At 39.5% G+C, this 17,498-nt stretch overlaps 1 protein-coding gene across 2 annotated transcripts in view; it reads right to left on the reverse strand.

The window, feature by feature from the left end:
* Positions 1–17,498, reverse strand: part of LOC126969972 (phosphoinositide 3-kinase regulatory subunit 4) — an 84,440-nt gene that overhangs the window by 40,117 nt on the left and 26,825 nt on the right. For both annotated transcript variants that reach the window (XR_007730511.1, XM_050815613.1), the window contains exons 5-8: positions 13,806–13,891; positions 6,224–6,433; positions 4,102–4,546; positions 2,599–2,791 (exon numbers count right to left, since the gene is read on the reverse strand). Coding sequence is in view for 1 of the 2 variants with exons in the window: in XM_050815613.1 (XP_050671570.1) it covers positions 2,599–2,791; positions 4,102–4,546; positions 6,224–6,433; positions 13,806–13,891 (934 nt within the window). In the remaining variant the exon portion in view is untranslated. The remainder of the gene's footprint in view (positions 1–2,598; positions 2,792–4,101; positions 4,547–6,223; positions 6,434–13,805; positions 13,892–17,498) is intronic.

Below are 17,498 nucleotides of genomic sequence, written 5' to 3' on the forward strand. Positions count from 1 at the left end.
TTAAATTTGTATTTATTATCAATAAAATACTTAAAAATTTAAGAATCTAATTATAATTATACACTAACAAAATTATCATAATCCATTTTTATCCACTCATTCCAATTAAAATGCAAATTGAAAGACGATATCACATTATAATATTTGCTAAAACTGGTTCAACAGAAGAAACATATAAGGTCAGAAAAAATATAAGAAGTCTCAAGTTACAATAATCAATATGACATACATAACGTATTTTAAAATTATGTTTTGATTTGTTTATCTACTTAGTTTAGACATGACAAAAGTACATATGTACAAAGCTTAGCACTAATTTGACATAATCTATACTAATATATATATAATAATATTATAAAGCTGCAGTGTTTGTTTGTTTGAACGCGCTAATCTCTGGTACTACTGGTCCGATTTGAATGATTCTTTCAGTGTTAGGTAGTCCATTTATCGAGGAAGGCTATAGGCTCTGTTTGTTTTTTTTTTTTCAAAATTAGGGATCCGTAATAAAATTGCTATTTTGTAACACAAGGTGTAAAATCGAAAACCTATTTTTGCGTGCGCTGCAAAAACTATTGACAATAGAACAAAATGATGTACAGGCTATAATATAGGCAATATTTTATTACTTATAAAACTATCGCGTGAATTATACTTTATATGGCAAAACAACGTTTGCCGGGTCAGCTAGTAGTTAAATAAAAAATTTATAACTTTGGTAATACAACATATATGCATAAGTTTTCTCAAAAATTTGCAACTTTAGCAAATTACTTGGAGCGCGGGGCCTCTAGTAACTAGACCATCTTCCCGACTAGCCTTGATGCACGCATGTGGCTATGTTCATATTATCAAATCTAGAGGTATTAAAGGACACACGTTAACTTCTGCGACTTTTTCAGTCGACTTCAAAAAGGAGGACGTTTTCAATTTGTTTGTTTTTTTTTTATGTTTGTTACCTCACAACTTTCGACTGGGTGAACCGATTTTGATAATTCTTTTTTCATTTGAAAGCTGGTACTTTCCCTGTGGTCACCGGACCAAATTGGACCAGTACTGACAATAGCATGAGATAACCATAAAAGTCTTAAATTTCCATTAGTGCGCGACAAATGGACGAATAACTCAATATGACGCCAACCGATTTCGATGATTCTTTTTATATTGGAAAGGATATACTTCAAGGGTAGTTTGATGAGAGTTTGGTTAGGTTCTGATAATGGGATCCATGACACAGTAACGGAACTATTCAGGCCGAATCTTTTATATGCTATCCGGATATTTGAGTCACCTACCGTAATGTCGTTGTGGTGAAGTAATTATCGAATACGATGATCAATGGAACTCCTAAACTCTTTTCGACCTCGGCTCCTATGCCCATTTCTTGGGTACCAGACAGTCACTTGTTTGCTCCATTTTTCTTGCTGACAACGGAGCAAATATCCAGTCTGTCTCCATTTCGATTGGTCAGTACATAATAGGATGTCTATATTTCTGACTTTGTCTTTTCGCTTTATCCCTAGAATAATCCTTTCCATGGCTCTCTGACATTTTGCCATTTTGTCTCTATGACTTTTTGTCAAATACCTTACCTACATAAAAAGTCCCAAATATGTTAAATTTTAACACGAATAGCTGCTAACCAACCCAACCTGTATATTTTTATTGAAAAGAGCGCAAAAAAAAGAATGCTGGGAGAATTTCTTGCGCCGCTTCTTCTCTCTCAGAGCGCCATTCGTTTCCGAAGCGGTAGTAGTATCTAGTATATTAGAAATGACATCAAAAAGAATTCTAAAGGAATCAATTTTGAGAAAATATATGCCTTTTTATGCCTTTTAACAGAAAGAAAAACATTTAATAATAAATATGACATTAAAAATAAGGCAAACTCTCGCCGCCTTACTACCTTACCGCCTAGATCAACTTCACTTCTCACTCTAAATACTAATACCGCTAGTTTGTCCAACTGATGCCATAAAAAAAGTATAGTACTTATATACGCACTCTAGAATTTATTCTTCTTTAGCGTTATAAAAAAACCCTTAAAAAATTTTCACCGTTTTCACTTCGTTCGTAGAAAAAACAATATTGTTAAAACAAACTAGCGTGTAATTGAATTATTTTTATACAATTTGTTATAAAGTGATAACCTCCACGTCAAAGATTAATTAACAAATAAAATTTGAAAACAAAATTTTATTAACGATGCGGGACTCGAACCCACGACCTCTTGCGTTCCGTGCCAGTGTTCTCGAAACTGAGCTAACCGTTCGAGTGACGTATCGTCCCAAAATCTTGTATGCTTTGTTCAACTCTGAGTTGAGAGTTTTATATTTTAAAACTTGTACATAAATTGAAATTATATTATATAGAAATTGATTTAATTCTCGATTCCATTGGTTATGGTTCAGTAGACATAATGATATGAGTTACAAGAGGCTTGGTAACTTAAGTATGATACAAATGTTCTAGTTCACCAGCTAACGTCAGGGTGTCGAATTTGCGTGACGGTGTGCACGCGCATCATAAAAATTCATTGCGATAATTTTTCCCTAACGCGCCAAAAGAAGTATAACTTCAAAAATGTGATTAAATACCTACCAATGTTGTTGGCATAAGCGATCCGTACAGGCAATGCGGAGTCGGAAGCCCTCGGCGCCAGCTCCGGCAGGATGTACTCCGGGAACACGTTGCAGTCCTGCGGCGGCAGTGACGTCACGCACGACACGCAGCGCGTCACGCACCAGACTGCGGCAGCGCGCACGCGGGGCTCCGGCGCGTGCGACAGGTAGATCTAATGCAAAGACGTTATACAAAAACGACCATTTTTGAAGTGCAATCACGCAAATACTACTGTATTCATTGGGTTGGGCCTTTGACCATTGGATGCTTAATTATTCGCGTTTGATTCGCGAAAAACCATCAGACAGCTATTCTCATCAGTAGTATCATCTACTAGTTGCAGTATTCACGTAAGATGTGATTCGGCTTAAGGACCTTCCGTTCTCGTCCTTTTCTCTAACCTGTAGTGTTTCGGATGTCCACAGGTGGTTAGTTTTAACTTTCCACCAGTTAAGCCACTTGCCCGTGTTCTCCCCCTCTAAAATATCAAAATATTGTGAATGATCCATAAAGGGTCCATACCATTGTACACGATATAACACTTATGTAAATTTTCAATACGTTTATGAACCAATGTTTTATATTTTTATTGATATAGCAGCAATGGTATACCTATCCTACACTCTGTTAAAATTTCAGCTTAATAATGCAATTTATGAGACAGAGCCCGCTGGCAGACGGACCGAGGGAGCGGAGTCATACGTCTCTTAGGGGTTAATTTTTGGGCACAAAAGCCTGACAATATATCAATAAAAAGTGTCAATGGGTAACTGAGAAGCTCGGTCTTCTTAGGGAGGCAAGTTGCAGAGCAGACTGGAAAAATATTGCTGATTAGACTATGCTCGCGCTCGCTACGCATAAAGAGCTGCAGATCGAAGGCCTGATGGAGGCAAATTACAAGATCTCTTTGGATACGGGGGCCATGGGTTATTTCAAGTGACGTCTGGCATTTCATAACTACGCGATTTGCAAGACACTTTTTGCCACGCACAGCCACTTTGGCAATCAAGTGCTGAGGGACCTTCTAGCTAGCTTGGGAGTATCCCAACTGGCCAGCAACACATATCTCATTCTCATCCTTGGGGGGTTGGATTTTACTTCCCAACGCGTGAGCCTCTTGCCCTTTTGCCCCCTCTTATATCAAAAAGCCCTGTTTAACGAATATAAATCCCAATGGTGTCCATTGATAACCACCACCCTATTTTGAAGTGTAGTGTGTGCCTAAAAAGGAAACTAATTTGATCCTGGGCTCAATTACCCCACATTCACGCTTTTTATTTCTGCTGTCAATTAAATCTCTAAACAAGATCCGAACACGTCAAAAGTCTTAACTTGAGCGTATAAACTTTGCCTTTGTTCTGACTAAAGAAACTCTACCAGTCAAAAAAGAAGAAGGTAGATTCAAAATTTACATAATGATCACAATCATTGCACTTAAATAAATAAAAAATTAGACTTCTTACTTGTTACGTTTTTACTTACAATATACGGTAAAATCCTATCCAAAATAGTTTCCGAACTGGAATTCTCGCATAAAATCTGCAGAATTTCCAAACACTGGAGCTTCGACGTGCAATGATGCAAGCCCCGAATGCATGACGTCACCAATGACGTTATCAGGATTAATCCTTCACTGTCCGGTCCCTGATGGACCTTCTGAGCTTGTACTTCATCATCCACATCAGCCACATTCACCGTCATCACCCTAAACCCTTCCTGCACCAACGTTTCAGTCTCTTTCTTCTCCGTGGTCTCATCCACCAGGTCTTTATAGTTCTTTGCGTTCGAGGGTTGCGTGAATATCTTGATAATGCTCTTTATATCTTGGTGTATTCGGGATATTTTTTCGTCCGCAGGCAGTATCGGCTGAGCGGAGAATATAAGAATATACGATTGCAGGAATGAGTAAAAGTATTCGGGGAATAATCTGTAATAGGAAAAACCACACGAAATATTAAAATAGGCTGCAAGAAAAATTAAAAATCATGCAGTTTCAATCTAAAATTGTTTATGGGATAGAAAAAGATAATATGGAGAAACGCATAGACATTCTGGGATAGCATCGTTCACTGTAGATCACAACTACTATTACATTTATTTTAATTCTAGCTGCATTAGTACCATTCGGAAGTTTATTGCTGCATATTAAATGGAAAAGAAAGACAGAAGCGTTCGTACCGCAATTGAACTATTGGCTCGCCCAGTTTAGTTTTCGTGTGCATATTATGTATATTAACTCGATGCTAACTGCGGTCATTTGATTCCTCTGATGTTACAAGAGACGGTTTAATAAGGATTGCGGAGACCACATAGCATCAGTTGACCCTTATGTATATTAGTTTGTCCTCCTCTTCCATAAAATAATCAAGCTCCTTGCAGATTATGTAATGAAAAATACCACAACCAAAGATGATCTATTAAAATTCTCGGGCCAACACAAATTACACGCTGCTAGGTGGCAGATCCACGATATTCCACCAACGAATTCTTTCGTATTTGGCCACATAATGCGAAGGGGTAATGAGAGCCTGGAGAATTGATCGTAGTTGGGAACACAAATGGCAAGCGAGTCCGAGGCCAAAAGGACCGACCAAATAAAAGACACCAGGTCTTCGAGGTTTAGCTCCGTTGTCAGGGCCGCGATGGACAGAAGCCGACAGAAACAAATAGTTCACTCCAAGTGTGGACCACTTGTTGATGACCACGATCCTCAGTCATGAGGGAATGACTAGAGAGAGAGAGGTTGCAGGAAAAGACGCCGCTTTAAAAGCCCTTATACTGTGAAAATATAGTACGCGTGAGCCTCCTAATACTACAGATGGCATTATACAGCCGAGTTTACTTAAATCTGTATAAGAAGCGACATAGTAGTCCTACATAGCCTGGAAAAAGATTCCCGCATAACACACACCTTAAGCTCTCGGGTTGATAGTAAACTCCCGGACGATGTTACAAGTTTTAACGTTTTCAAATTTATACGCAAAAGGTGGCTTATAATTAATGAATAAATTAACTGTAACCCTATAATAATTGAATACCTACGTTTGAAATAACATACATACATACATAAAATCACGCCTCTTTCCCGTAGGGGTAGGCAGAGACCACATCTTTCCACTTGCTACCATCCTTACATACTTGTTTCGCTTCGTCTACTTTCATTATTCCTTTCATACATGCTCTCCAGTTTAGGGCACTCTTGACCTGGCCTTTTTTCAAGACGTCCCTGATTTGATCTTGAAACGTCCGCATTCTCTCGACATGTCCAAACCATCTCAGCATACCTTTCTCAATTTTTGTCACAACATCTTTCAGACCACAACGTTTCCTTATCTCACTATTTCTTATCCTGTCATTCAGTTTAACTCCTATCATACTTCTCAACGCTCTCATCTCAACTGCATTTATTCTGCTTTTATGTTTCTTCTGCCATACCCAACTTTCACTTCCGTACATGAGTGTCCAACACCCCCTCATGCACATTTGAAATTTAATATTAATTATGAATAAAAAACATAAAATGGTAATAACCGAGGCACTTAAAAGACAACAAGTTTCTACCCTCTAGTCAAATTAATATTAATATAATAGGATAACAACTTACGTGCCCCTCGCTTCATCAAGGTAAATCTCAGCACTCTTCCTGTCTTTTGGGTTGCGTTCAGTCATGGAGTGCAGCAGTCCTTTAAGAGCTGGTTCTGCAGAATCTGGTAACGTCATGGTCGAAGGCCTGTCGTCACCATTACGATAAGCCAGCAGCCCTGGCAGGTCAAGAGCGGGTGTACCATCATTCCACAATTCCAAGAGAGCACAGCTGGAAAAGATTTACAGGAACCTTAACTAATTAAAATGATCGTATGTATATGAAAAATCGTAATTTTATGCCAGTGCCGTTAATTCACGGTTATCAAAAAAAATATCAAAACTAGGAGCTGCTTGTTTTTGATAAGATACTGGTGATTTAATTGACTACAAAATAATTCTAAAGGATTCAATTATGAGAGTTTAAATTACTTTTCTCAAACATGCATGGAAATATTGTCATCATTTTCGAAAAAAGAACACGCGAAGTATCGAATTTTCGGATAAATGAAATCAATAATTTCGATTCGATTCGCAATAGGAATCAGCGATTAGAGGAAGAGCGGCAACTTCCCTTTTGTAATGGAAAAAGACGGACTATTTTGATGGTAAGTCAATTTCGCCATTCGGAATCACAAGAAGGTTGCCGGTTCCTATTATTGGCCCAAGAATTACACAGAAGTTATTTAATGTTTCTGTTATTTATATGAGTAAAATTCAACGGTAGTAATTGACAGTTAAAGAAATTCTTATATAACACGCGATTTTGTCTTAGAATATGCTATTACTGCTTTATTCCAACCGCGCGTTTTAGCAGAAACTTTCAAATGAGATTATTTATTTTGCTTAAGAATAGAATATGTCCAGATTTTAAATATTACAATGTGTCCTCTATCCAGCTTATATCAAAAGCATGCAAAAACTTAACACTTATTTAAATATTCATTTAAACTATTAAAATTATTTTCAAAGAGTCTTGGTATAAACATTTTCTTTGACAGTATTTTCAAGTCCTCAGGCAATTTGTTATATAATTTAAACACATGTTTTTTTTTTGTTGCGTTGCCGGCCTAAAGTAAGGTGTACGCGCTTTTTTTGAAGGTACCCATGTCGTATCATCCCGGAAACACCGCACAAGGAAGTTCATTCCACAGCTTTGTAGTACGTGGAAGAAAGCTCCTTGAATACCGCACTGTGGAGGACCGCCACACATCCAGATGGTGATGGCGGCAGGAATCAGGTTAAACAGCTCTTAGCTCGGAACACTCCCCGTGATAAATTCGGTAGAAGACACACAATGAAGCGACGTCTCTACGCAACGCCAAGTGATCCAGCCGTTTACAGAGCACTGTGTCCCCGACAATTCGAGCTGCTCTGCGTTGCACGCGGTTCGTCATCGAGCTGATACTGGGGTGCGCCAGACCAGAGATGACAGCAATACTCCATGTGTGGCCGGACTTGCGCTTTGTAGAGCGCTAGTATGTGGGCCGGCTTGAAGTATTGCCGTGCTCTATTAATGACGCCCAGTTTCTTTGAAGCCAATTTGGCTTTGCCTTCCAGATGACCACGAAATTGGCAATCGCTCGAGATTTCGAGACCCAGTATTCCGATACTAGGCGAGGCTTTCAGGGAAGTGTTGTCGAAGAGCGGTGATACGACAAATGGGGTTTTTTTTAGTGGTAAACGCGCAAACTTGAGTCTTCTGGGGGTTAAATTGGACAAGGTTCAATTTTCCCCATTCCGCGACCTTCTCAAGAGAGGACTTGATAGAAGACACAAGTTTCTCCCGGCACTGGTCGACGATTTCCCGAGAGAGACCTGCATGGCCCGTGTATATGGCATCACCAGTGCTGTCGTCTGCATAGCAATGAATGTTGGAGGTGTCCAACATATCATTGATATGCAGAAGAAACAGCGTGGGAGACAGCACACAGCCTTGGGGCACTTCAGCATTCACGGGCTTCGGGTTCGAGCAATATCCGTCGACAACGACCTGTATGCTGCGCCCAGTGAGGAAGCTGGAGGTCCACTTGCACAAGCTCTCGGGAAGCCCAAATGATGGAAGTTTGGAGAGGAGCGCCTTGTGCCATACACGATCAAAGGCCTTCGCTATATCCAGGCTAACTGCCAGGCCTTCCCCCTTGCTTTCAATAGCCGCTGCCCATCTATGTGTTAGGTATAGCAGAAGATCACCTGCCGACCGACCATGGCGAAACCCGTATTGTCGATCGTTGATCAACTGGTGACCCTCTAGATATACTAAGAGCTGACGGCTAATTATGCTCTCCATGATTTTGGAGAGCAGGGAGGTAATAGCAATAGGCCTGTAGTTTGCCGGATCCGAACTGTCTCCTTTTTTTTGGATCGGATCGACAAGGGCTGACTTCCATGAGTCAGGGACTATGCCTTTAGAATAAGAGTGCCGGAATAAACGCGTTAGCACCGGCGTCAACTCAGGGGCACACGTTCTAAGCACGATTGGAGAAATGCCGTCCGGCCCGCTCGACTTCCTGACGTCCAACGAAAACAGAGCTCGCCTAACAGTTTTCTGTCTGAACTGTACTTCAGGCATAGAGCTCTGACACCGCGGGATGGTCGGCGGTGTTTTTCCGTTGTCGTCAAGAGTCGAGTTGGAGGCGAAAAGAGTGCACAAGAGATCGGCTTTCTCTTTTGCCGTATGGGCCAGGGTGTCATTCCTCATGTGCAACGGCGGCATGGACGGCTGGCTGAAGTTACCAAGAGCAGCTTTCAACAACGACCAGAACTTGCGTGTTCCGGTCGGGTAACTGGAAAGCTGCTCGCCGATTATTACGACGTGTTTTGACTTTGCACGGGCGATTTGCCGCTTAAAAAATGGCCACCGGTCCTCGACACTAACCTATGCGAAACATAGCGGCACTAGGCCGCTACTTCACGCCGGTATTCTGTGCGAGTGTGGTAATTAACCCGGACGAGCCTGGCCCGATTGTGCTGACGTCAAAAGACGGCAGCGTGACTCTCCCACTTCTAGATGTTATGGCTATTTTAAACTGAAACTTTTATTACATCGCGCATCGTCTCAAACTTCTGTCTGTGTGTTGCATGTCGCGTGACGGTACTCTCACTGATTAAAAATATTGATTGTTAAGTATTGGGAATCAGTCACCCCATGTAAACTGTATATCTATATATACATGAAAAAGAATTGAGAGTATTCAAATTTCATCATTTTTAATCCTTTTCAATCAATATTTTTAACCAGGGCTAAGACACAGAGTTCAATAAAAATATTAGTTGGAGACTAAGTCTACTTTTAGTATTTCCCATTATCATTCCAATTTTCCAAGCATAAAATTAAGATTGACAAAGCGATTTTTATACCAATAATTTTTAGTTAAATGTCTATAATGTGAAAAAAAGTTTCACTTTTACCGTCGTTTCATAAAACCACACAATCATTTTTCAAGATAGAGTTTTGTTATAGGACAATGTTTCAAAATCTATCTATGCGGCAGTCTTGTTGCTCTAGCATTCACCTCAAAAGCTGTCGTGAAACGTTGCATTTTGCGTCGCTGCTGTTTATCTATACGATTTAGGAACCTTCTAGACCATAGTTTCTCAACCTTATTTTGCTCACCGCCCACTTTGAGAATATATTTTTTTCTAGAGTATTTTTTTGCCTTTTTAGACTATATTTTTTAATCCACCCACGCCCCATCTGCGCCATCTCAATACCCCCTAATTTTCTCTGGGTTTACTACTGCCCCCCCGAAAGTCTCAAACGCCCACAAGGGGGCGTTATCGCCTACGTTGAGAACCTATGTTCTAGAGCATACTCACAACATCCCAAAGGCAATTTCAAACTCATCATCTTGTTATCGGATGTCCATGGAAGACTAGTTTTGTTACTTTTCATGAGGTGAATCAGTTATATAGCCTCAACAGCCCACTCATATATGCAAAAAGTAACCCCCTTATTCATAATAGTCTGCTAACTTAAAGCATTGTTAATTCTCACTCTGTCTTCTTCTATTGACCTAAGTCAGAATGAGAAAAAACACTCCTTAGCGGCTGTTTAAAGTTAGCGGACCATTATGAATAAGGGGGTAAATATGTCATTTTGCTGTTATAAAACTTGTGATCAATTCAGTATAGACCATTCACTTGTTTTGAAGCAATTAAAATCCGGAATTACTTCCAAGTTAAAAACAATGTTATACAACCTACAATAATAACAGAAGGTAATTAAATATAATCATATCATTATAACAATAAAAACCTTTGAAATCTTGTTAACTTTAATTCAAAGTGATCTTTCGCAGACGATAATTGTGGGAAACATTTAAAAGACTTGTTTACCCAGACATGTTAAATACTTTTAGGGACTACGCGCACTTATTTAGCTTCATTCGCGTTTCGCTGTACGATTTTGGCCACACTTATACAGCTCTGCTTCTATCAGCCGCGTACAGCGTCGTAAAAATGAGAATAATAACTTTAAATCACATCTGCACTCTTTAATCTTTGCGTGCATAATAATTACGTCAAATCAATGCAGGAACAATACGGGTCGCAACTTGTCGACAAGGAGTCGCGAACCATCCCTGTAAAGAGCTGTTCCGTCGCATTCGACGGCGAACAGCGCTGTACGCGGCGGAACAGCGCCGAACGCTCTCTATAGCATATAGCATAATAAAAACACATTTATCCTCATTTTATACTGGTTTGCCGCGAAAGCAGAATGGACGCGGAAAGCTGAATCGACGCGTACACGTCTCCATACAAAATTGTTGTTTTCTATGGACAAAAGCTGAAAAGAGCTGAATAAGTGCGCGTAGTCCCTTATCTGTAATTTTTAAACGTAGCTGTACGTATTCCTAAGGATTTGAAAAAAGAAAATGTGAAGCAACTGCTCGATAACACCAGCATTGCGTTCACCAATTGCACACTACCTATATATGAAAATTATAACACCGAAGGCAAGGTATCCAGGTGTAATAAATATTTTTTTTATGAAAATAAGGGTCGAGACGATCAGGAGGTTCAGCTGATGGTAATTGATACGCCATGCCCGTTACGATGCAGTGCCACACAGGATTCAGTGAAACCCAAAAATTGTGAGCGGCACTACAATTGCGCTCGTCACCTTCAGACATACGATGTAAAGTATCATTTGCCCAGTAAATTCACTACCAACGGCGCCTTTCAGACCTAAAAATAGAAATGCTTACACATTACTGCTTCACGGCAGAAATAAGTGCCGTTGTGGCACCCATAATCTAGCCGGCATCCGGTGCAAAAGAGCCTCCCACTGATAGGTAAAACTATAAGCCGAGAAACCAAATTTTTGCTGACTTTTAAACTGACACCTTTAATTTTTAGCGCTCCACCGGTCCATATGTACCAATTCGAGGAACGCAACATGACACCACCAGTACACATGCTCCAACGACGAAATCCACACGATCTCATTAGACATATGATCGAATTTGCGCTGTCGCACCCAACTGACCATTTGGTTCGCTCGACGTGCCCGATGACTCAGTGCCAACTCGTTTAATGCCGCGGTCGGCGCGTGTGACGCAATCGTCGGTCGAATGTTTAGATACAGTGCTTTGAAACTGCACTGAGTTTCTACCCTCCGCTTTACTCAAATCAATACTTCCATACTTTGAATTATATTCCCTCGGAGATGTCTCACAGTTAGATTGTTCCAACTGCGTTGTAACGATAGTGTCGTCTAATTGGGACAAACCAATCGGTCCGCTATCAAAGTATGGTCTCTATATTATGGTCTCCTATATTTTGGCTAGCAAGTAAATAAGACTTTAGTTAGTTGGTTTCGAGCTGTCACATTTTTAAGGCATCGGATGGACAATGGCTGACTTCCATATTTCAGTGACTATGCCTCTTAAGTACGAGTGAAGGACCGTCGACTGCGCTGCTGCGCCCAGTAGAGAATTGGTGTACCTTTTCTCCCTTGCTTTCAATAGCCGTCACCCTACCATGTGTTAGGTATACATAACATCGCCAGACTTTCAACCATGATAAAGCCGTACTAAAAGCATAGACATGTCAGGAACTTGTATTTTATTATCGTCTCCTATATTTTGGCTAGCAAGTAAATAAGCCTTTAGTTAGTTGGTTTCGAGCTGTCACATTTTTAAGGGATCAGAAGAACAATGGCTGACTTCCATATTTCTGTGACTATGCCTCTCAAGTACGAGTGCTAAGTTAAACGCGTTAAAATCCCACCGATGTAAGAACACAACATATAACTTTTTTATATTCAAATTGTACTAGATACAAATAATATAGTTATGAAAAATTCCTATCCTAAACTTTGGTCTCGTTTGTAAAGTCACGTTTTACTTGGTACTTTTACCACCTATTATGTAAGCGTATTTAAGTTTTTTTCCTGCTCATGTATATATAATTTAAATGCAAACAGATATAACAGATACACAGATATATCGGAGAGCAGTTTGTGGTAGGGCGATAATCTCACTATTTTTAGGCCCGTGGGTTACAAAATGAAAGATCATATTGAATTTCACGCAAAAAGTCGTACTTCAAGGTCGATCAAGGTCAATGAATTCTTTTGGAAAGAATATCTCAAATTATTACTATAAAAGCATATATTAGTTTTGTTTTAGAAAGAACATGTATAGTTGATTATACAACCATAAACACTAGTAAATAAAACCAATTATTTTTATTGAAAATACTCATTTATTCTAAAATTATAACGGTTTTTCAACTTTGTGTCGTGTGTGTAAAATGAAACACATTAACAAATTATTTATTCATAGACTTATAGCTTGTTTCGATAGCTTTTACTAGATACATTCACTTTATTTATCCTTACTATAAGCATTCTTTTGCTACACGTAAAATAATACACATAGAAACACACACTTTCATGCGCGTAAATTTCACGCGCCAAAGTCGCTTGGTAATCAACGAAGTTGAAGCTGAGAGGGATGGGTTCGCGAAGGGTTAATCTATATTTAAAATACTACGCTAAACGTTCGATTGAAACATGATCCTTGTCCTCCTTGAATCCTAACTGGTAATTAAAAGTGGATCAGGTACAGCAAGAACGTCCTAAAGGTACCCCACGTACCACGTTGACGTCTGGCATTCCACAACCGTGCGTTTTGCAAGAAATTTCTTGCCTCGCACAGCCACTTTGTGGAATCAATTACCGGCTGCGGTTTTCCTAAAACCGAAACGACTTAGGGACCTTCAAGAAAAGAGCATACTCCCACCTTAAAGGCCGGCAACGCATCTCTTGACACCTGATGTTGCGGATGTCCATGGGCGGTTGCCTCACCTCTCCCCATCCCGTGAGCCTCTTGGCCGTTTGCCCCCTCTTATAAAAAAAAAAGTCGTGATAAAAGATCTGACAGGCTTCATGTGTGGCCAACCCGGTTTAACTCGCAATGCTGTGCGTATGATGGGATTGGAAGGCCGTTGTTCATCATGAGCCGGACAGAACCATTGATTCATTTAAAATGCGAAGAAATCTTTTCCATTACTTATCACTTCCATACTTAATTATTATGATTACTTTGCATAGTTGTACTTGGGGTTGTGTAAAAGAACATTCAAAAATGACTTACCCTGTCGAAAAAATATCCATGGTGGGCGCTAGATCACCCAATTTGCAAGGCGACTCGCTCAATAGCAACCCGGCTGGAATATCGCCCTGTTGAGAATATTGCAATGAGAAACATTCTATATTTATGGAACACAAGCGGAATTTCGAACCAATGAGTCCATTCTTCGGGAGCTCGGCATCAAACAGAGACTGTCTACTACCGTACAAGCTCGCATTCTCACTTTCTTCGGGCATGTATCGCGACGTGAAAGCGACTCCATAGAACGCTTAATAGTGCAGGGTAAAGTCGAGGGCACTAGACCACGAGGCAGGTCCCCGATGAGGTGGACGGACCAAGTGAGGCAAGCTGTCGACGGTCCTCTGCATGAATGCACGAGAAGAGCGGCAGTTCGCGACGAGTGGCGTCGCATTGTGAAACAGGCCACTTACCTCGACGTGACGACCACGACCACTCTGACAAGAGTGTATTATTATTATGATTTGGGGATTTCAATGCACTTAAATCCTATGATCTATTGTGCCCCCTTCTTGCGCTAGCGCGCCTATTCTCAAACTTAAAAGTTAAGGAGGAGAATCGAGGCTACTAACTAGGATACGTGTTACTGTGCCGAGATTTAAATTATATCCTCGAGACCTATTACTTTTAGAAGGCGTAGGATCCTCAGAGAGTCCAGGCATGGCACGTCCTCTGCTTTGAGTGAAGGTGTTTTAAGACACCCCAGCCTGATTCTGGCAATGGCTTCACATTCCAGACAATAGTATAACGCCGAAGAAGAAGAAGGAACACAAGCTACTGCCCGCGATTAAATTTATTGTAATTGCGTAATTCGTGTGGAAAAGTTCCAGTGGCGATATCTTCTTTACTTCTCCATCCGGTCCTGCTCACCACATTATATTTTCTTTTAACAAATGCTTGATTTCTTGTTGAAAAGAAACCCGCTATGTGTATATGTGTAAAATTTGAGGATGTCCGTGATGACCAAATGAAAGAATGGATATCTTCTCAAAGATGTGTGCTTCGTCTGTCTTAACAGGATTACAAATAGTTTCTTGTCACGTTTAAGTTGAATAGAATGAATGAATGTGTGTTGTATTTCACAGTTAGATGTAAGATGAAGCATAATTCACATACGTTGACAGGTGACCCAATAGTGTTTACGTCATAGGTTCTCAACGTGGGCGATAACGCCCCCTTGTTTGAGACTTTCGGGGGGGGCAGTAGAAGACCCAGAGAAAATTAGGGGGCATTGAGATGGCGCAGATGGGGCGTGGGTAGATTAAAAAATGTAGTCTTAAAAGGCAAAAAACTACACGAAAATACTCTAGAAAAAAACATATTCTCAAAGTGGGCGGTGAGCAAAATAAGGCTGAGAAACTATGGTTTAAGTAATTTGATTAGTTGAGGCTTAGTTGAGGTTTATGGCTCGTAATAATAATATAATTAAACGTAATATGGTCGACGATATGAAATCTGGAGTTGACAGAGGAGTTTCCTCAGTTTCTTATAAATTCCATCATCGAATCAGATGCTTTTTAAATTTTTAAATAATACAATTCTTAAACTAAATTTTTTAATAGGAACAATGAGAAAAATTCACATATCAGTCTAGAAACGACAAAATTCTGATGTAAAAAATCGACTACTTAATACTAAGCGGATGAAGAGTTTCAAAAATTGTACTTGGCTCCAAGTCTACCTTGTTTCCTACTGCTCAAATTAAAAAAAGTCAAAAAAAAAATATTTATTGTGCATTTTAGTTTATAGAATTTGAAGGGCTTTTAACTTTGCTGAACCTGTGTTAGGGAAGACCGCTCTCTCCATCGGATAAGAATGCTACATATTTAACAAATACATAAATACTTAAATATACAAATCATAAGCATAAAATAAACAAATTAAAAATTGTTTCAATTATTTCTATACATTTGAGGGTAGTTTAATATTTGCGTGGCTCGCAATAAACTTGTAAACAATATACCTACACGCACGGACGAGTAAAAAAAGAAGGACTCTATGTTACCTTACATAACAGTGAAGCACTAAAATAAATAATTAGCCCCACGCACACACTTACACTAATACAAGCCGATCGGCCGCCATTACGATATGTGCCATCGTCTGTGACAGTGATCAGTTTGCGTCGCAATAAAATATTTTAGAAATGCCGTCGTGAGTTGTGAAAAAGTGTAAAAACAATACTATAAAAGTATTTGTGGCCATATATCTTATATCTTTAAACGAGCAATTCTTGTATATATATAATTGGAATCTCGGAATCGGCTCCAACAATTTTCATAAAATTTAGTATATAGGGGGTTTCGGGGGCGATAAATCGATCTAGCATAGTTTTAATTAAAAAAATTGTAGTTTTATCCGTGTTTTAATGAGAAACAGCTACAATAACATTAGAATACAAAGGTAAATTTCGCCACTATATACAAGACTAAAATAGCTCAATGGGACATTGGGTGATCCGGAAACCAGAAGACCCCGGTTCGAATCTAGATGTCCTATTAGTTTCTTTTTTATTCAAGTTTTGTATATACATATTTTTTATATATTTTATATATATTTTTTTCTTCTTAAAAATCCGAGCAAGGCTCGGTCGTCCGGATATTGAGAGAATTGAGAGAAAAAATTGTGTAACTGGTAACTGGTAACTGTAACCGCACACACACTAGCATAAAGGTGCTTCACTTGCTAATATCACGGCGCGCAGTCCTTCTTTTATTACTCGTCTGTGACCTACACGATACCTACTGTGTGACCTTCCCACATTTGAATATCACAAGAATATTTAACACAGATGGCGCAAAAATGTGAAAACAAAATAGATATTCTTATGAATATCTACATATAAGAATGACCAGTTCCAAATTAAACCGTTACATTGTCATTAGTTACGGCCAAACAAAGTATACAATGCTATGAAAAATTTAACGTGTTAGAGTGATTTTTCTAGACTGTTAAAAAATAATAGTAACCATATTGACGACCTGTACAGCCGAGTTAGCGATCCTACCTACTAAGCCCCTCTGGCTTCGAATCCAGGGTTCGAATCCAGGTAGGTGCACACGCACAAATTATCTTGCCTCAGACAAGGCATAGCCTGTACTATGGGTACAAGACAACGATATATTTAATACAATATACTTACATAAACATACATATAAATATCCATGACTGGGAAACAAACATCCATATTCATCATATAAATGATTGCACCTACCGGGATTCGAACCCGGGACCTCTAGCTTAGTAGTCAGGGTCACTATCCATTCGGCTATATAGTTTGTTTATGCTGTTTTTAAAAGCAACATTGTGTGAACAATCAACTTATTATCAAACAAAGAGTTAATGATAATAGGTTGGCATGAAAGCGTAACAAAAATCAAACTCACATTCGTATTTCTAGTATTAACCAGCTGATGCCCGCGACTTCATCCGCGAAGATTAAGGGTTTTAAAAAAATTATAATAAGGAAGTTTGGAATTGAAGGTAATCACCTGTTCTATTCCAGTTCCGGTTCCCGTTATGGCTCCCGTTCCCAACATTTTATATGAATCTCGTGGAAGATTGCAATGGCAAACTAAACCTACAATTAGTATAGTTATATATCATGGACGGGAATTTCAGTTCATCAAAAATCCCGCGGGTAAATGTGGGGTAAAATGTAGCATATGTTCTTTGCCA

The sequence above is a fragment of the Leptidea sinapis genome, chromosome 19 (genome assembly GCF_905404315.1).
Source record: "Leptidea sinapis chromosome 19, ilLepSina1.1, whole genome shotgun sequence".
Lineage (NCBI taxonomy): Eukaryota > Metazoa > Arthropoda > Insecta > Lepidoptera > Pieridae > Leptidea > Leptidea sinapis.